Here is a 20544-nt window from a genome sequence, read left to right as displayed (position 1 = left end):
CAATGCAAGGTTTAGTATTACATTTCATGTGGAGTTCAGTCCAATCCGTTACACCTAATTCATAATTCACGTAAAAGTTACATTGTTGGTTCAATATTTTCTAGATACTGAATATTAATTTTCTTATATTGGAATATTAAATACGTTCTGTTTAGAAAATTCTTCAAATCAGAGTTGATATATATAATAATAAACTTTATGTAGCACTTTTCAAAAATAAGTGCTTCACAAAAAAAAAAAAAAAATACACATCTCTACCTCATGGTATCACAAACTCAGTGAAAGCATCTTCCTTACCTGTAGCGCAACCAATTTTTCTTTTAGTTTTTCTTCTCAAAAAATCCCAAAAGATGAAATATTTCCTCTTCTTTAGTCAGTTATATTGAGATTAAAAAGCCACATGCTGTCCACATTTCATTCTATACATCAATAGTCCTTCAGCTGCCTCTGTGTGACTGAGCTTTCTGCCTCTGGGCTTCTTCCCTCACTCTCTCTCTTTCCTCTCTGATTCATGTCCTCCTATCATCCAACATGTGTTCTACTGGAGCGAGGCGGGGCTGTACCACTGAAGCTGCCGAGAGGGGTGAGCTGGCACTCTGGGACGATCTCTGGACTGTTCCCGGCAGCGAGGGAGGGACTCCCCCGCTGCCATCACCTCCACCCCCACCCTGCTTGCCTGGGAAGAAATGTCATTTCAAATAAACTACAGCTCCCACGCCATCTGTCTGCCTGGCACTGCAGTACCCCTGTCTGGTGACATCATTAGGGGGGATCCCCTCACTCAGGGTTACCCCCCCCCCCTTACCCTCAACCTGAGTATCTGCAGGTCTTACAAAGCAAAGTTCAACCCTTTTTTGCAAAGAAAGCTTCCACTGCAGGACATAAATCCTTAATAACTGTATTTTATTAATTTTTAAGGCCTTAAATTTGGATAATCGACAGTATTTCTAAACTTTTCAGTGAACAGTGGTTGACATTTTCCACCAACTGAGCTCTCTCCCTCTCTCTTTTACTCTCTGACCTTTAGCCATAGGGAATTCCCTTGTTCTAGTACATAAAGGATGATCTTTCAGTGCTCTGTGGCAAAAACCACTGAAGTCTGCCAGGGTGACACTTTTTCCAGCTGCTGGTTAACTCTATCCTGAGGTTAAATCAGGAGAGCAGACAGTGCCATTTGACATGTCACAGCTCATTGAGGAAAGAAAAGTACAGACAAACTGAAAATGTACAGAGCAACAACTTTTGGGTAATAGCGCTCAAAATGTTGCTGCGGTATCATAATTATAAACATATTCCCAGGAAACATTTTGATTTATTTTTGATTTAGTGTCTCAATTTGGTGCTTGTTACTGGGGATGCTGCGTAAAAGGTTTCCACTGAACCACCACAGACCCACAAATACCAACTTTAGCTGCTCTTTCAAATTCAAATCATCCAGGTCCATTCAAAAATGTTTGTCAAACTTCCCGAGCGCACCCCAACCTACTGCTATGGACGACATCCTCCAAATTCCCTCCAACCTAAAAGGCTTCATTTCAAGAATCTACTCCAACATATCATCTCTAGGAGACACCTCTCTCAATAAGATTAAAGGGAAATGGGAGGAGGAGCTTGGGGATGTAATACCTGAGGAATCCTGGGCTGAGGCTCTGAAGAGAGTCAATGGAACTACTTCATGTGCTAGGCTAGGGGTAATTCAGTTTAAAGTCTTGCACCGCACCCACCTCTCCAAATCTAGGCTGGCCAGATTTCATCCCGAGATGGATGAGAATTGCAGCAGATGCCATGCTGCCTCGGCAACACTAACACACATGTTCTGGTCATGTTCTTCCCTCTCAGACTACTGGTCAGCAATCTTCAGAACTCTTTCACAGGCATTATCCCTAAATCTGCAACCTAACGCCTACTCTGCCATCTTCGGTATAGTGCCAGCCGAACAGCAGACTATCAATAAGCATAAGGACGTATAGCATTTGCAACTCTACTTGCCCGTAGGAGGATCTTATTGCACTGGAAATCCTCCAGACCACCCAGCGCCTCCTTATGGATGAGTGACGTTATGCTTCATTTAAGTCTTGAAAAGATCAAACACACACTGAGAGGGTCGAAAGACCTCTTCTACTCCACCTGGAGTCCAATAATGTCTTTCATTAACAAACTTAAAACCCTTCCTGACAACTCGTGAATCCATGTTCACAAGGTCCTGAGGGATGATGCATGGTGTCGCACAGCAAACGCAGCCTCCTCACTTATTCTTAAGCTTCACTTTCAAATTAGCTACCGCCACTTTTTTCTTTTTTTTTTTCTTTCTCTGCTTAATTACTCATACCTGTTGACTGATACCCTTATATATATCAATTTCATAACTTTTATTCATCTATTTCTTTACTCATTTCCTTAGATTAGGATGCACTCGATGTTGTAGGGTGGGGGGGGTGGGTGGGGTGGACGTAAAAAAAAAAAATGTTTGTATATTTTCGAAAAAAGTGATTTGCAAATTAACCAAAGCTCAAAAAATCCATCTAATAAAGATGTGAAAAACTTTTCTTTTTGTTCAAACATCCCAAAATTCTTGTCATGGCTCTGTTAAATGTATACCAATGGGGTAAAATCAGACACAAAAGTCAGAGGATTGACTGACTCACAGGTGGAGTATGAATGTTTCCGGAGTGAGTCTCCTTAAACACTTTCCTTGCTATTTTCTCTCACTCACCAACGGGGGGGGGGGGGTTGAAAAGAACGGAAGTGACAAACAACGCTGGGCATGACAGGAACTCACTGAACGAGCGCCACAAGGTCACAACCTTTACATTTGCCACACACTTGGCATGTGCGTTCGCTGGGAAACAAACACGGGCTTGTACGCATCACTGCAACTACATATACACACATGCAGTATTTTGTGCGTGTACGGAGGCGACCGGTGTTGAAACAACTCTCTGTTCAACCCAGCTGACCTTGAGATGAGCAGCTTGTTTGCAACCGTCTGACCTGCTGATATGCCCTTGAGCAAGACACAGAATCTCAAACGAGCTTAAACTTACTTAGTGGACCTACATTTTATAAGGTAAATTCAGTTTGCTAGTTTCATGCATTACAAAGGTTGTTGTTTGGCTGTCAAGTCCTGGACGTCAGAGCTTCCTTCAGCAACAATCATCATCAAACCAGCCTCAGCAATAGTGTAATATTACAAGGCCGTTAGGGTATAATGATATAATGGTATAATGGTGTAATTACTGCCGGGAAGGAGGAAATCAGCCCAACAAGTTATGGCTTTCAGAAAAAGATCAGCAGTCTGATATTTGTCCTTTTGACTGGTGTTTAACGTGAGGAGCCAAGTAATTCACCAAACTGTAACCCAATGCATCTCATAGCCAAAGTGGAAAGTTGAATTACCAGTTACATTTTTCTATGTTTATAAAGGTTATACGGGTGACGAATGAGATAAGATATATCCTATGTTGGATTTTGCATTTAAACAGAGCGATGGAGATATCATCCAGCTATGATGACACACAAAAAATGTCTCTGCATGTCACCTACTGCACAGTAGCATCAGTGTCAAGGAGCTTCAGATGTGAACAGCAATAGTCACCATATGGCACAAACAAGCCGCTCACCATCTGAACAGAACAAATAGTTTTCTTCTGCTGTCAATAAATACTGTAGCTGCAACAGACCTCAAATTAGATCAGTTGAGTCACTGAGGCCCGGCTACCACAAATAGCTAACAACTTGTTTCCTACTGTGGTAAACCAGTGAAACACGCCATTCTCCCTGCTTCAAAGGACAAAGCCACGTTTACCGCTACTCATTAACATATTCAATAAAATCCATATCAGGTTCCAGAAGTCTTTGTACAATAAGTATGAAGAAAAAACCTACTTTAATCCTACAGTTTAAACAAAATGCAAAAACATATTTAGTACCTAAATAGGCCTTCTCATCAATTTAGGTTTAATGTCGGCCTCTCTCTCTCTCTCTTTCTCGTTCTCACTCACACACACAAACCCACACCTGTCCATTCTCTGTATTGTGTCATGTGACAGGTGCTTTCGTCTCTTGTGAAAGTGCCACAGGCATTGCTCATACATCACTACACACACACACACACACACACACACACACACACACACACACACACACACACACACACACACACACACGCAGCACCTGCTTCTCGGCTGTATTCTCTTAAGTGTTTGCTTGAGTGTCTCATTGCCACATCACAGCCTTGGAGGCCATTAAAAAGCCATTTAAACACCTGTGGCCAATGGTTTATTATAAATAGACAATGTGCTACAACCACTTTTATTGCTGTATCAAATGGACCGGCTGGGATGTGGATTATATACATACTGTAGTTAGTACATGTGAGATTAACAAACACAGGGTGACTCAGGAAGCCCATTTGTCAACAGCAAGATGGCTGGTATATGATTGGATATGAGTGCTTGGTACTATTGCTGAATTTTTGACTTTTAGCTCAGAAATAACTTACTTGGTTCTTGGTTTTAAGGATGAATGTGGGAGGTCAGAAGCAGGACTAGAATAATCACCCCCATATGGGTAAAACATGAATGCTGGATTAAAATGTAAATTAAAACCATCTGAAAAACCACAAGGATCCTATGCTGGCCCATGGTAAACCAATTAAATTAATTGATTGAAGTTAATTTAACACTGGTGATCATTTTTGCCTCCTTCACATATTATAATCAGTTGTTTTAAATACATAACACCAATCTTTCCAGATTAGGAACAAATTTCACCAGGATCCATAAAGGAGTTCCTCAGGGCTCTGTTCTATGACCACTTCTTCACTTTCCTTATTATTATTTTTCATCAGTAAAATATTGTAAATTAAATTTATGGATGACACCATTTTGAAGATATGCAGGGATTAGGTAGCATTATTTACTATATTAATCCTAAAGAAACTGACATACCACCAATACATTTTTTATTTGTTTTTGGGCAGATTTTTCCTTCAGATTCTCTTATCGCCCACTCCAGAAGTTTCCAGGCATAGTGGAAAGTTATAGATGGGCTTGACACCCTTGTACGGGACACGATGACCTTATAAAACAGACCAAACCCATTTTTTACAAAGTGCAGACACATATAAATATAGAAACACACCTAACAGTTACACGGTTGATTAAAGGGTCCCGAAGTGGCTCTCTCAGGAAAGATGTCTGCAATGATGGTTTTATTAGATATGGTGTATGATTTCATGTAGGTTTATAAATGCATATATGAACTTGCATGCATCCAGACACACGCATCTATTTAGAGTGGGAAGGTGACCTCTGTTAGAAAGGTCTCTTTGGAGGTTTATAGGTCAGAAGGAAACTGGGTGTGTATGTGTGAGAACAGTAAAACTGGGAGGTTGGGAAAAGTGTAGCGCCCTGCTTGAAAGAGGACCGGGATGACAAAGATGAAAAGAGCCATTTTTTTCTCCAAAGCTCATTTAAGACAAACTTAAATAATGTGAAACGTAAAGTTTAGCAATGCCAACTGCTAGTAGTTCTGTGAAATATCAATATGTACTATAACTTTCAACACATGGTATTAACATTTTTACTGAGTTGGTGGCTGGCATGTAAAGCACAAACATCTAAACACACATACACACACACACACACGTGGTGATGTCAGCGAGCCATCAGGTATCTCACAGCAGGATGTGACATTCACTTTCACAGCTTTCATATCACCGTGACGACGGCCAGTCTGCATGCCAACAGTGGGTGACTGGGTTTGACTGACAACTGGCTTGTCTTAAAGACCTGTGTGTTCGTGTGTGTACGTGTGCGTGTGTGTGTGTGTGTGTGTGTGAGAGAGACACAAGGAGACCTGCAGAAATATCCTCATTATGCCATTTAATCCAGTGTTTGGTCTTAAAATGGGAAACATTTCCGTGGTAACTTCACTTACTTCCAGTGCAAATACATACTACATACTTATAAACATCAGAAAAAAAAACATAAAGAACTATTTTACATGTATTATAAAGAAATACGGCTGCAAATAGGCCACTGAGATTGGTCATATTCTTGCAGCAGAGCATGAGAGAAACAGAGACAGCCTCATAAGGGATGATGTGACAGTCGATCAGTGAAAAAGGTGTCATGGATGCTGTATCAGTGATTGGCACAAGGAAAACTGTCGCGGTTTTATATTTGCCATGTCTGCCTCTCAGTCCATCTATCACTCAGTGTCCAGCTGTCACAGTTTGAGGTAACGTGACTGTATCAGTGTCTGTCTCCAAGATTACTTTGAGGGTGATGTCATCCAGCTGCCCGTCTGCCAACTGAGTGACTGTCATAAAAAGCTACCTGTCTGACTGTCTCTATGTCTGTCTGTATATCTGACTGACAACAGGATACTCTCCATATCAGATTCACGTCATCTCTTTACTTTTTGCAGAAGAGGAAATGTTAGCTCAAGCTACGAATTGGGATTTTTATTTGGGTTGAGTTAGTGGGGGATTTTTGGCTGGGTCACACCAAAAACAACAAACTCAAGTCATTACTGCTGAGGGAATATGCATTGATGCATTCAACAAAATATGTACTTAAAGCCTCTTCAGCCCAAAAATATTTCTGTGACATCAGTTCAAAACCAGAGAAGTCAGGTTAGCATCCATGCATATGAACAAGAATAAAATTAAACTGCCAGTGTGTCGAGACATTGCCTCAGATGTCATTTCTGCGTGTCTGCCTCTGCAGGTCTCACTGTCTATTGACCAGTGGGTTGGTTTTCTGTGCATCTGTCCATCCATCTGTCTTTCACTCACGAGGATCAGTAGCTGTCATAAATGTACCTGCTGTCAACCTAGATGTTGGTCTGTCATCTCTGGCTCTTTGGGAACTTTGACGTGTTTAACTTTCAGAGAAAAAACTTTTTCCCACTGCACTCTAACAATCTAAAGCATTAGGATTTGTATTCATACTGTACTCATGTGCGAATATGGCTATTTTATGAATGCATTCTTTGACACTGGACAACTTTCAACACTCAAAAAACTTAAAATGTCAAATTATGTCAACTTATTTAATTTTTTCAAAAGGGATTTGACAAGGACACTTTCAGAAATTGGAAATGAGGCTGTGTTAACTCAAAGCAATAATATGCAAATACAAAAATACAAAAGCAGAGTGAGGCAGAGAGGCAGCAAGAAAGCCATATGGAGACATCGAGACAGACAGTAGGAGAAAAGAGGCATTAAGAGATGAGGGCTGGCTCAGCTGGGTTTCCAGGGCTGGGATTTGAACCTGCTGCTAAAGCTCACTGTGCTGTCAGCAAGAGGCCTAACGAGAAGCATTATCTGCTCATGCAAGACACACACAGGCTGCTTTTCAAATACCTGAAATCCATTACTGAAGGTTATGCTTCAGAAAAACTGAATTCTGTTCTGCTCTACTAAAAAAACTACTGCACTAGATTTGATGCTAAGTATGATAAATGTTTTATATACAGTGTGTCTATGGCAACTTATGAACATGTTTTTACTGCATAGAGGGCTGGTTGAAACCTCAAAATTAGTTATAACAATATCTAACTAAAAAACAACTTCAAACAAATGACAATCTGTAAGGTTAATATTTACTCAGACATTTACTTAAGTTGCCTGCTATCTAGTTATTTGCAGCAGACAGTGCCCTTTTTTTTCAATCAAGTCTCACTTTGGATCGTCCATTAAAAAATACAGAAGTACATTAAATACTAACAAATAAACAAAAACAATAAAGTCCTCAATCTTCAACTTCCAGCTTCACTGAACACTGGTCATTTGTTCTTTAACCACTGGCAAAAGAAACGAAACAACAGATTGTAAAACAAATGCTACACACGCACCATGTCCCTGTCCAAGTGCTCTGGAAATCACATGAAGTTACCAACCAAAGTCCCTCATAGTTTTGGTGAACCCAAATTGCAGCCTGCTCATAAAATGTTCCACACACAAATTGCTCGCTCCATGACTCATTTTATACCATATACTGTAGGTGCCAAACACACAGGATGCAACCATGTTGACATGGAAACGCAACAAACAGACAAACAGACTCTTCATGTCTGCAGACCAGAGGTTGTATTCCTGTCATGTTATCTGACCAAAACGGCGAGTGTTAAAAGGGAAAAGCTGAATAAATCTGCAGAGAAATTATTTGTCTGCTGCAAAAGTAAAATATATATTTTTCACATTTTCAAATGCAAATTGACCGAATTCCAATTCACTGTATGTTACAGGCAGCTTCACACGGCCATTTGAACTCAACAGAAGTTTCTAATGTTTGGTTGTAACCCCAAGGCCTCATAGTGCTACTCACCAGTCAGTGCTGCTCTCCTCTCCTTAACTTTACTTCATTCCTTATTCTCTCCTTCTTTTTCCTTTTTCTTCTTTATTCAGAAAAACAAAAAAAACAAAACAAAACCAAAAAAAACACCTCACTTGCTTTATACTTTTGTCAAATCTTTGCAGGAGTCTGGACTTCTCTGTCTCTTTCGGCCTCTCTGTGCCTGTCTCACTGCCTCTGTGTCTCTGTCTGTCTCTATCTAGCTATTCCAGACATGTTTCAGGGCTCGGCCCCAGCCAAATATGGGAGGAGGGCGGTAAACAAGGAAGACGAAGACAGCCTCTGCTGTCACTGGGCCCGCTGCCCTACTGTACACCACACACACACACACACACACACACACACACACACACACACACACACACACATACTGGAACACACACACTTATTCTCCTGTGGCAAGACACCATGTTTAGTGGTTATTCTCATTTTTCAGAACTCAAGGGATCATTTCATTCCTACAACACACACTGCATCCACTAACAGAACATTCAAGTCAGCAACTTTGAATATTACCTGTTTCACAGTGTAATAATGAAAATTGTATTGTGTATACATTACCTGGGTTTAAATGCTCATTTAATGTCTTACTGAGCACGTTTTACAGATTTTTATCAAATTAGAAACCTGAAAAACATCCGTGTGATACAATGAAGATTGCATGAAGCATTAGCAAATATCAGCATAGTGTTTTGAATCATGAAATTTTAGTTTAATGACCACAAATAAGCTCATTTCTCTCTCATACCAAATGCCACTGCACCGTCTTTCCTTGCATCTCTTCTCTCTTTAAAACAACCTGGAAGTGATATTTCTATCATCCTTGCACACTTTCTGCCAGTGTGAGTGCAAGCATTGGGGCATTGTGTCTACGCTGGAACAACAACACCGTCTTTGTTGTTTTTTGCCACAAAGCAATCTCGGTTCATGCCATATAGCTGTATTTCAGACATCGGGCAAAAACAGACTTTGCCATCACACTAAAACCTGGAATTCAACAATTTTCTGATATTAAAATGCTAAACATGTCATTTTTATAAAGCAGATTTGCTAATAGCATTGCTGCAGCTGTGTTGCTACTCAGTGGCCCAAACAGTGGCCTTTTGACTGGTCTGACCTCCGGGTCGACAGCTGCCACCGAACCCCAGGGCTATTAGTGGAGCAAAGGCAAGCCGACAAACACAAGGTGCACTGCACACACACACACACACACACACACACTCACACACTCACACATACCACGTAAAAAGGTCTAAACAAATGTACAAAAATTTCCAGGCATGGACATGGACGGCTATGCATCCCCATATAGTGCAGAAATACTGTATATCACCAACTGAAACTATAAACACAAATACCTTTACACACACACACACTTCACAATGTTGTTCTTAACAACTGCTTAAGTGTAACACTCATCACAAATTCCTTCTTTTAAAGTAAGCTAAAGATGCCCCCCCCTCCCAGCGCGTGCATCAGTATGAAACACACATAACTCTAAGCTGCCTAATCCCGCAGACCCTTTTTAAGACACCCATCTCTCGTTGAGTCCTCTCAGCTGGATTTCCAAGGTCGCTGGCGCTGTGTTAAAAATGGAGTCAGGAAGAGCCGGGGCGAGCCCCAGACCTATTCAGACATCAACGACTGAGGATGAAACATTCGTTTAACACCCGCGCAAATAAACAAGTCCGGATTCCTTTAACAATACCTGATGAGTGATCAGTGTCCACTGTACTGTAGTGTGTAAAAATAGGCCATTCTGTCATGGAGCTTATCAGTCACCTCGGTTTACCAACTCATATATGTATTTTACACTTTTTTGTCATAATTTAAATGCTGTTTAATAAAACTTCTTAATCATCATCTCATTGTTGCATCTTCCAAATCCTGGCGATTCCCACTGACCTTCTTGCAACACAGCAATTACCGCAACGGCTCTCTGGGGATGTTCATAAAAATGAAATGGGTCTTTGCAAAGCCATAAAAAAAAAAATAAATAAATAAAAAAATCCCTTATATAAAAGTGGATGCAGCACCACAACGGCTGCCAAGTCCTGACTCAACTGAGGGCCAGTGCATCCTCCTGTTTGTGCAAACTTCTCAGATTAACAGCAGTAATCATGAATCTCATTATCACTGAGAGGATCCAAGGGACTCTTCAAAACTGTCAGTTAGCTTAAGTGGCCACACTTTGTCTTGAAAATGCCAAGACAGGATATTTTATGATGTTATCAATTTGCGACGTTCAGTTTATTCCAGAAATGATCTTGTAATGATGTGTTATGGTCTGCTGTTTACTGATCCCACTGAGACACTTTCCATTACTCATTCATATACTGGGGACAAGCTAATACATGTATGGAGGTAATAATAGTATAATGATAATAATAGCAGAGCACTGAGAGTCAGAGTGGGGACAGGAAAATGTGCTGCAGTGTGCCATGACTGTCAAATTAAAAGAAAAGCCTACATAAAAAATGATGTGTATCACTCTGATGATGACGAAGATATATTACAAACGGGCTGTTGTTGCCATGGGCTGCAAAGCTCATCGAAACACTGTTAGTGATACTGAGCTTTACCAGTCTACTTGAGTCTGTGATGTTATTGGTGGTGAAAAAGTGGAATTTCTGCGTCTTCTGCAACTGATTTCTCTTTGCATAATTGGCTAAAAAATGATCCAAAAGAGGAGACAGTCTGTGGATCACTATTACTGAACAGAAAGAAGACAGCACATTAAAAAGGAGCCCAAATTTTAAATTACCTAAACTTCTGGCACAGAAGCAAGAGCAAGCCAGTGGCTGGAGGTGGGTTTGGGCAGTTGTGAGACTTGGGGTCGGTGGTGTTTCAGGTTACAACCCCCCTTGGGGAGGGGGCAGCGCCAGTAGCAGGGCGACTGACGCCCCCCTATTTCTGCAGCAGCTATTTAAAGGCCTAATTGACAGGTTGGGGGAGGAGGTTGTGTGTGTGTGTGTGTGTGTGTATGTGTGTGTGTGTGTGTGTGTGTGTGTGCAGCTCAGGGAAAGCAGCATAGGTGGGTGACGAGCAGACAGACACAGACGCTTCTGATCTTCAGGAGAGTGCTGAGTGAAAGCCGAAAAATCACGATCTGTGGTGACAGGGGAATTTGACTGATGTGTATTGAACTTGTTTGTGAATTAGTGAAACTGAGTATCTGGCATCTGAATTGAGAAAAACTGTATTTGCTTTTGTTTATTTGAAATTTGAAATTGAAATGTTACTATTAGCAAATATTGTCTGTGAAGCTCCAGCACATTGCTTCCATGCTTCTGAACTCTAACTATTAGTATTAGTATTATAAAACCTTCAAAAATAAAAGTTCTGGTAACTTTTTGCTGTGTCGTTTCAACCATATTGATTGACAGTGTACTCAAGTTGAATCTGTGTTTCTTTTTGTGAATATTACAAGATACAATCAAAGCAAAACAAAAATAAAACCATTGAAGCAGTAACACCAGTCTGAAAGTCTCTATTAGTAACTGTGGATGAGTGGAGACAACCTATCCATCAAACTCTGTGCGTGTGTGTGTGTGTGTGTGTGTGTGTGTGTGTGTGTGTGTGTGTGTGTGTGTGCATGGACAAACCGTGCTCGCCGTCTGCAGTGTCCTCACAGCGATGGGTGAAGTTATCATACGAGTCCCAGCGGATCAGTGGGTCCTGGGTGTTGTAGTCCACAGAGACGCTCGGCCCGTTCTCCAGGTGGCCGAGGCCTGAGGAACACAAGGCATGATGGGTAATGGGGACCTCACACAGAACGTATTGGCTCAAATGGATGAGCGCACAGCAAGTGTCACTCCCGACACAGAAAGCCACGATTTAGGAAAAGTGACATTTATCCTGACAAAACATTTTTGCCAATACATTAGATCTGACAAAGTATCTTATCAAGTTTTAAAATCAAAATATTTTTTCCCTTTTCAGTAAAGAAAAATGTATTACCTCTGATTTTTTCCGGTCCATATGAGAAGACAAACTCCACCTTGCCATACTCTGGAAACCTCTCATCTGCACAGACAAAGACAATATAAAGATGTTTTTTATTTTTTATTTTAAAACAACAGACACAAATACACACAAACACAGTGGATATGATATATGATGTGTTTAAATCAACACTGAGCATTATGGTGAAACATACAACAAAGTCTAAAAAAAAAAAATCAACAACAATCACTGATAAAATGTCAACATTTCAATTTCAATGTAGCAAAATCTATGTAAAAACTGCAAGATATAAACAATGTATGCAGAGTAAACATCAGTGTTTATTGTAAAACTTGACCACTTTAAGAAACTCTAGCTGATCTTTATCATAATTAGCTCTTTTGCATTTTCTTCCATTATTTCCCTTTGCTTTATTTTACTGTAAGTAAATACTGAGCTGCCTTCACCACCAGAGGACCCTGTTTGCTATAAAAGTGAGGAACAGTGTGCTCCTGTAGCAGGGCACAAGAACTTTGCTACAAGAAATAAATGAGAACCGAAACATATTCTTCAGATAAACTTAGTAACAACAGAAGAAAAAAAATCCTAGTGTTACTTGAAGGTGTTTGAAATACACACTTGATCCATACACACACTAACAGCACTGTAAGTGTGTGAAGCAGGAGTGCTGTTGAATGTCCCTGCCCTATGTGTCACCCAGTTATCTGCATTCGTCTTGAATGTTAATAAACTTGTCACATTAGCCAAGGCTCGCATATAAACACAAATACTGTCTTTTCCCCTCCGTTTACAAAAGGATAACGAAGCATTGTCAAACACACAAACGCAGACATAAACAGAATACTGTAAAAACACACCCACCCGGAGAGCCGTTACCTTTGAAGGTCTCGTCCAGCTCATTCTTCCCGAAAACAACCCCCAGGTCGTGGATGGCGCAAGTGTGGAACTGCACCCTGAACACCACATCTCTGATCGGGCTTCTGTACCTCTTGTGGTAACACTTCAGCTGTGGTGAGCACAACGGGGGGGGTGGTTATGAAAGATCAGTATATCAGTCGATGTATCAATCAGGCAGAAATTAGAGAGGAAAGTTTGGTGTTGTTATTGAAATCTCACCAAGATGTCTCCCTTCAGAAGCAGGCCTGGTTCGATAGTGATGCAGATACTGGTGTTGCTGTCCCCTTGCACGTTGCTGTGGTAAAAAAAACAACAACAATTTTCTGTTAAAACTCAATGACTGGTTTCCTCATAGGGTCATCTTTGCCCTGGATTATAACACAAGTCACGCTGAACTGGAATAAGAGTTTTCATACTATATTCCTGACGTATAGACTGGTTGCATTGCCTGGTAGATCTTCAGGAAAGGACGGCAGCCTGCGAGGGGTAAACAAACGAGGACGTTGAAGCATTTTCAAGCAAAATTTAGACTTCTTTCTGTAAGAGTTTGGCAGAGGAAGATACTCACCTCCTTTGGACTCAAAGTTGGGTATGCCGTGCATGATAACATGATGCAGGAACAGGGGCTTGTTGTTGATTTTTATGTGTCCGGACAGGAGGCCGTTGAAGTATCGCACATACCTGCAGACAAAGGAAAGGAAGCAAAGACTTTCGGTTGTCAAATACTTACTCTCAGGACTTTATCCCCTTGGCAGCATCACTTGTGCCCGAACTTTCAGGTCACTTTGCCAAATAATTTATTAAATAACTTGGGTGCAAAATTGATATTTTGGCCTGAAAGCGGCGCATTTAGGGATACAATGTGCCCAGTAAATTTCATAGCAATCGTGCAGTTACACATCTTTATTACCTCTCTTCAAGCATGCATTTTAGAGAAACCTTGTACTTGAATAAATTGTTAAACAAGGGGAAGTTTTGACCCAATTATTACAGTAGAATAATGGTCAGGGGATCAGCAAGATCATCAGGAATCATCCTCTGGGGAACATGAATATCTTCAGCAAATTTAATGGCAATCAGTTGAATCCTTGCTGAGATACAAGATCATACACAGCTATTTTACCACTTAGCATGTCAGGACCTTCTGGCTAGATTACACGCCAAATCCACACTTAATAAACCCCCTTCCTGTGTGGTTCACCTTTCCCGCTCGTCAGCTCCACCAGCACAGCCACAACTGAATTCCAATCCGACTGTAAATCAGCCTTTATCCACTATGGGAACCGCCAGAGTGAACTGGTGTGTACAGAGGCCAGTTGGGGGTCTGTTGAGTTAGTGTGGTCTGGTTGTAAATGATGATAATGATGATGGTACCAAACGTGACCTTGACCGTGGGGTCGCCACATGCAGACACCCCCCTTGCTCGGCTGTCAGTGGCCAGATGGTTTCGCCTCTGTGAAATTCAATTAGACTGAGCCGGCACGCCACGAAAGCAGCGCTGAAAGGAGGACCGGGCTTGTAGCTACAGAACGTTTGTGTGTGATATGAGACGTAATAGCGATCTGTCTTTTACCAAGAAATTATCCTATATTAAAGGTTTCGCATGAAGCCTTTGGAACATATACACATGCGTATTGATTTAATAAAACTACAGCCATGATGATTGTATGCAAGCTGTGTCAGGTTCTGCTCAAAATGAAGACACAAACACTCTGTCACAAACAGTAATTGCAGCTAAGGAAGCCCCAGAATAAACTTAAAATATTCATAAAATATAATGAGCGAAGCTGCTGAAATTGTAAATGAACCTTCCCATGAGAACAAGCATAATTACTGTATAGGTATCTAGACTCTGGGCGATCCTGTCCTATCTCTTCCACTATCTTCTTATGTGCCTAAGCTTGATGAAGGTGCTTCATATCAGCGGAGTCTAATCGCCAAAGTCTTGCTCTCATTACTGAAATGACACATGGGAACGAGAGCGTACCTCAAAGCAAAGTTACTGATACAAAAAAAAAAAAAGTTCTTCATTAAAATGGAGTGAAATTCAACCTCAAGCGATGGTAAAAATCTTTTCAATCAATACTTGGATGATGATCAGACACGTGTCCTTACAGAAGCAATAGTTTGCTAAACGGCTCGGCTTTGAACCGTCTGGCCCGAGTGCGACATTGTAAAGCAGTCACACTAAAAGTTTACACTAATTCAGCTTTGTTGTGTGACAAAAACACAGAAGGGAGACATAAAAGGCGGCCAATCCTCTCAGTGACGGTCCAGTCTGTTCACTGTAGCACACAACCATTTCACAACAAACATGGTAATGATTTCATGATGCTAAAATGCTACACATAACACCTCTAATCCAAACTTTTACACGCTTTCATAGCAGCAGCAGGCCAAACTCATCTTTTACTCTTGATGTTAATGTCACACATTCCAGACCATAATACGGGCAGACTCCTGGGGCACGGATAATTATATCCGAAGCAGGAAATAGCAGCGGGGCAGAGGGGAAGCCTATAGACCTGTTAGAGAATGGCTGGCTGCCTAATTCACTCGCTGAAATGAAGTGGTGTTAAGTCCCCTGGTGTTTCCTGTGTTTCTTTGTTAATTCCCCGTCACCTTTTTCCTGTTCGGATCAAGAATCCTCTCGCTCCAGGTAAAGAAGGCAGACGTGATGGGTCAAGCCTTTAAGAAGTTGACTTATAATAATGCAGAGGGGGGTAATAATATGGTATGGGCAGTCCCCATGAGCGAGCTGCATTCAAAATAATAAGGAATTGTTTAAATAGCTTTAAACCACTCTCGATTTGTTTCACTTGGCTGTTTTGCTCTCTATTCATGGAAAGCACATTATCTCCAAACACTCACTGCTAAATGTGGAGAAGAACTGGAGGAAAATATGCTCTGATACGCTTAAAAGACAGGAATGAACTGCCACTAAGCCCCGCAGCCTCCCCAGAGACACCAGTGAAATCCCTCAGACAGACAAGACAGATTACTTCTCCCAGTGCCATGACATTTACTCACAATTATCCCAATTAAAACTAAATTGGAGATAAACAAGAAAAAAGGGAAAGAATTTCCTCTGCAAAATGTTTCTAAAGCTAAATGGGAAAGATGGAGCTGCGCCACAACACTGATCAGTCAGTTTGTTGATTGTCCAAGCTTAGCTTCGGAGGCGTAACTAGGCAGGCGGGCCTGATGGCATGGGGCACGTAAGAGTGATACCCTGTATATTAACAGTTTGTTGGGTTCTTCTTCTTCTCCAAAACCAAGAATATTTATCTTCTCTTACATGAGCTGCAAAAGCTCAGCTAACTAGCTCAGTACCTACAGTAGGAGAGATACGTCCAAGGCCAAGTAGTGCTTCTTACTAAATCATTATGTGCAGGTACATTAAGGTGTAGTGAAAGTAACTATGGGGGTCAGGACTTCTTCTACTTATTCTATAAATCTTTCGGAATGATTAAAAAACACCGTATTTTGCACTAATAATAACTAACCTTTTCTGCGATGGCTGCCCCACAGGAAGTGCTTTGTCCTCGTAGAAGCGCCTCATGGCAAACCTGTCCAACGCCTGGTCAGCACTGCATGACACAAAATGAGAAGGACATTGTTATAGTTTGTTGTTCCACAAATTACAACGTATCAACAACTGCTTGTATATTCGAAATACCCCCCCTGGAACTTCACCATTTACAAAACAGCTTTAAATCCTCCTGGCTCCATCCCACCTATTAACATCTGGTTGCATTAAAGAATGATGACATTGTTGGAGCGCTTCTTCTCACAGAGCCAGAAAAATAAGCTGACCCGGACTCTGTGTTTTGCCATAATAATCACATCAGTATTTAATTTTCAAGACTGCTCTGGTCCCAGACCTTGAGGTGATGGATTGGCACTCCTGTCCTCACAAAACCTTGTGAAGAGGAGATTTAAAGTGGATTTAAATTCCACTTGCTCAAAATCGACAGGCACAAATCTTCACCATGTTTTAGTCTGTCTACTTATCGTGACATCTTTGATACCTTGCAGATATGTTGCTGTAGTGCATGTACGCAGCCACCACCACCCCCGTTCGACCTCGGTTCCCCTGTGACACAGAAACAGAGGAGAGGAGAAACTTTGTCAGCAATATGATTGAAGTTTGACTGTGGATTATTGAAAGGTTTATTTGACACAGGACTTATTTCAAAGAGATCAAAGATTTTTTTCATAAATATCAAGAAACGGAGGAACAAATAAATCCTCAGAAGTGATGGACTGGTCAGCAAGCTGCTTGATTTACATTGAAAACCCAAAAAGCTGGAAGAAACATAAATCACATGAAATAATGTTTGATCACTCTGCGTGTTTAGAGTGAGAAAATGTTTTCATTTCTGCTTTTTCTGCTTCATCTGGGTAGCATGTGCAAATACTGTAAAGTTATGTATGTTTAAACAAAAGAGAATGGATTGTATAACCATGAGAATTGAATAACTACAAGAATTTATGTTGAGTTCATGAGATCAGCAGCCACAGAACATACAATACAAATATATCCATAGGTTTCACATTTAAAGGAGTAGTTCAACATTTTGGGAGATAGGCAATAATTCCTTGATAATAACAGATGTTTTTTTTTCCGTTCATGTTCTGGACAGTCGTGTTGCTGCTTTACCTTGTTGTGTAATACAACCACGTTATGTGGGTCTCCATTGAGCCACGTGTCGATGGCCTTGCACATGCTGCAGATTTTGTCCAGCGCTGGTGCATGGTGGTCTGGCCAGCCAAACTCCAGAACCTGGGGGGGTTGAGAGGGTTCGGGGTTTTATTCAGACCAGAAGGAGGTTTCACTTTTCATCTTTGTGGTTTCATTCCTCTAAAACATGAGGTTATCTAATATATATGCCTGTGTGTTTACCTTGTGGTTCAACTTTGATATGTCGTTCCTCTGCTCGCTCAGGTTGAGCATCTGAAATCAGATAGAGACCAAATATGAATATATCAAAGTACTAATGCACATGTGATATTCAAAATGTATTTTTAGGTTTTTTATTGTTAAAGAAGAAATATCACAACAAAGTCACATTTGTGCAGTGAAAAGAATCACTGAAATTTCTGCACTGACCAAAATCAAAGGACAAAGTTGAGTAAACAGGAAACACAAGAAGTGATATGAGTGAACAGTCCTGGATTCAGAGAAAGAGAGGGGGGGGGGTATCTCACCAGATAATGTTCGCCGTGTTTGGACCGCAGCATCGTCGCCACCTCCTTGAGGTGGGTGGTGTAGCTGTGCTCCTCGGCGGCGGCGGGGAAAGAGACGGAGATGATCCTCTCCGTGATGTAGACCAGGTCCACCTCATAGCTCTCCTCCATGGCCTGAACCACACTCTGACTCCTGGAAAAGGCAGAGGGAGCAAGACGTGTTTATCTGGTGCTTTTGTATCCCAGTGGGGGGATAGCTTCACGGTCGAACTGAGCATCTCTCAACCGCACAGCTGAGGTTCAAACTTTTTGTTGGCGAACATCTACCCTGCTCTCCTTGAACAAAATACCGAGGTCCTGATTTCATGAAGGTTTGCATAGGAAAAGGTGTGTGTTATGTAACCAAACTGGAACACTCTACTCTTCACTTTGCTCCTCTTTGCATGAATTTTTCATAAAGATCTTAATATTGTTTTGAAGGCTATACAAAATTAAAACCACACACCTCTCACTGACTGCAACTTATAAATAAACTTCAGAAACGGTTTTATATAGGCTGCACTGTACTATTATTGATTGTTCATGCATTTAAATGACTATAACAAGCAGATACACTGCTAGTAGGCATGTCACTTTTTGGCCGTATGTAACCTTGTGGATGTTTTCTGCAAACTTGGATCAATACTAAGAAACATTTTTTTTTTTCGGGACACAACCATGGGATGGAGGCTTTGACCTTTTTACCTTCTAAACACTGGACTGTCTTCCCATATTAACTCAACATAAGCATCTTGATCATCAGCTTTGTTCACTCCAAACTGCTCTCCAATTTTCAGAGATCATCATCTTCACACAGCACTTCTTTACAGCAGCTGTGAGAACACTTCTAAAACTCAGTTCATCACAAACATCCCCTTGATCAAAAGTAAACTCCTGCAGCTCACTCTCATATTTCTTGGAGAGGAAAAGGTTTACAATCCTTGACTGACTGTTGACATGACCTCTGCTGATATTATTATTATACTGTATTATCACTATAATCTATTTCACTGGCCAAACGGTAATCAGGTTTATTGGGTGGTGAGCATACAGTAAAGCCCCGCATGAGAAATAACCGTGTTTGAAGAATAACAGAAAACAAAGAGTGTGGAATGAGAATTTACATTCCGAGAAAAAAGGCCAAATAATCGTTATGTGATGTTCATCGTAAAATTGAGTTGGAGATCACAATGGATTATGGAGGGAAAATAATCTATTCTTAAATTTATTCTATATCAACTCACTGTGCACCTGCATATAACACGAGTCTTACCGTGACTGCTTTCGCCTTATCTCGACGCTCTTGCAGGACCTCGTAGATCCCTGGAGAGCACACACACACACATGCACAAACACACACACACACACATATATGCAGAGGGTGGGGGAGAGAGGGAGGAGGAGGGAGGGAGAAAATGATTCATAAGCCATCTGGTAATGATGATGATTTTACTGAATTACAATCTGACATAACAAATTACAGAAAAGTCAGATCACAAGAAGCAAAACTGAAGCTGTTTTGGAGAAAGAGAAAGAAAGAGAGAAGAGATAGAGCAAGATAAAACAAAGAGAAGGAGCAGGAGGAGGAAAAAATGAAGAGAAGAATAAGGAGTTGGAGAAGGAGCAGGAGAAGAAGATGAAGAAGTTTGGAGAGAAGGACGAGTGTAAGGATGAGCAAAAAAGAAAAGAGGATGATGAAGAGGAGAGGGAACAAAAGAAAAGGAAGAGCAAGAAGGAATGCTGAAAATGATGAAGAAAGAGAAGGAGAGAGAAACAAAGAAATGATAGGAAGCAGGAGAAGTAAATGTAACAGAAGGATAAGGAAGCGATTAAGGAGAAGAAGAAGAAAAAAAAACCACAATACATCAGTGTCTTCCAGGAGAAAACCATCCTGACTCAGGTCTCGTCAGGACTTCAGCACACTTTAATTATCTTGTCTTGAATCTAGTTATTTACTGAGGAAAGAGGTGAAGTCAGGTTGTTTTACTGTGACAGGACTGCGGAGGGAAAACGTTACTAAATATGTACTGTCGAGGAATCGCTGCATAATAGATGCTGGAGTTGGCTCTTCCTTTTACTGTTTGGGGGG

The 20544-nt window shown here is 41.0% G+C and overlaps 1 protein-coding gene across 4 annotated transcripts in view; it reads right to left on the bottom strand.

The window, feature by feature from the left end:
• Positions 1 to 20544, bottom strand: part of tns1a (tensin 1a) — an 81086-nt gene that overhangs the window by 15993 nt on the left and 44549 nt on the right. For all 4 annotated transcript variants that reach the window (XM_023420307.2, XM_087177724.1, XM_087177723.1 and 1 more), the window contains 12 exons: positions 19729 to 19778; positions 18438 to 18609; positions 18133 to 18183; positions 17890 to 18012; positions 17258 to 17322; positions 16733 to 16816; positions 13795 to 13907; positions 13643 to 13703; positions 13446 to 13521; positions 13191 to 13335; positions 12324 to 12389; positions 11969 to 12094 (listed from right to left, as the gene is read on the bottom strand). In XM_023420307.2, the coding sequence (XP_023276075.1) occupies positions 11969 to 12094; positions 12324 to 12389; positions 13191 to 13335; positions 13446 to 13521; positions 13643 to 13703; positions 13795 to 13907; positions 16733 to 16816; positions 17258 to 17322; positions 17890 to 18012; positions 18133 to 18183; positions 18438 to 18609; positions 19729 to 19778 (1132 nt within the window). The remainder of the gene's footprint in view (positions 1 to 11968; positions 12095 to 12323; positions 12390 to 13190; positions 13336 to 13445; positions 13522 to 13642; positions 13704 to 13794; positions 13908 to 16732; positions 16817 to 17257; positions 17323 to 17889; positions 18013 to 18132; positions 18184 to 18437; positions 18610 to 19728; positions 19779 to 20544) is intronic.

Source organism: Seriola lalandi, unplaced genomic scaffold (assembly GCF_002814215.2).
Source record: "Seriola lalandi dorsalis isolate HSWRI2012SDOR001 ecotype SW California unplaced genomic scaffold, Sedor1 jcf7180002054630, whole genome shotgun sequence".
Taxonomy (NCBI): domain Eukaryota; kingdom Metazoa; phylum Chordata; class Actinopteri; order Carangiformes; family Carangidae; genus Seriola; species Seriola lalandi.
The sequence above is the reverse complement of the archived record's forward strand: the minus strand, read 5'-3'. Positions and strand labels throughout refer to the sequence as shown.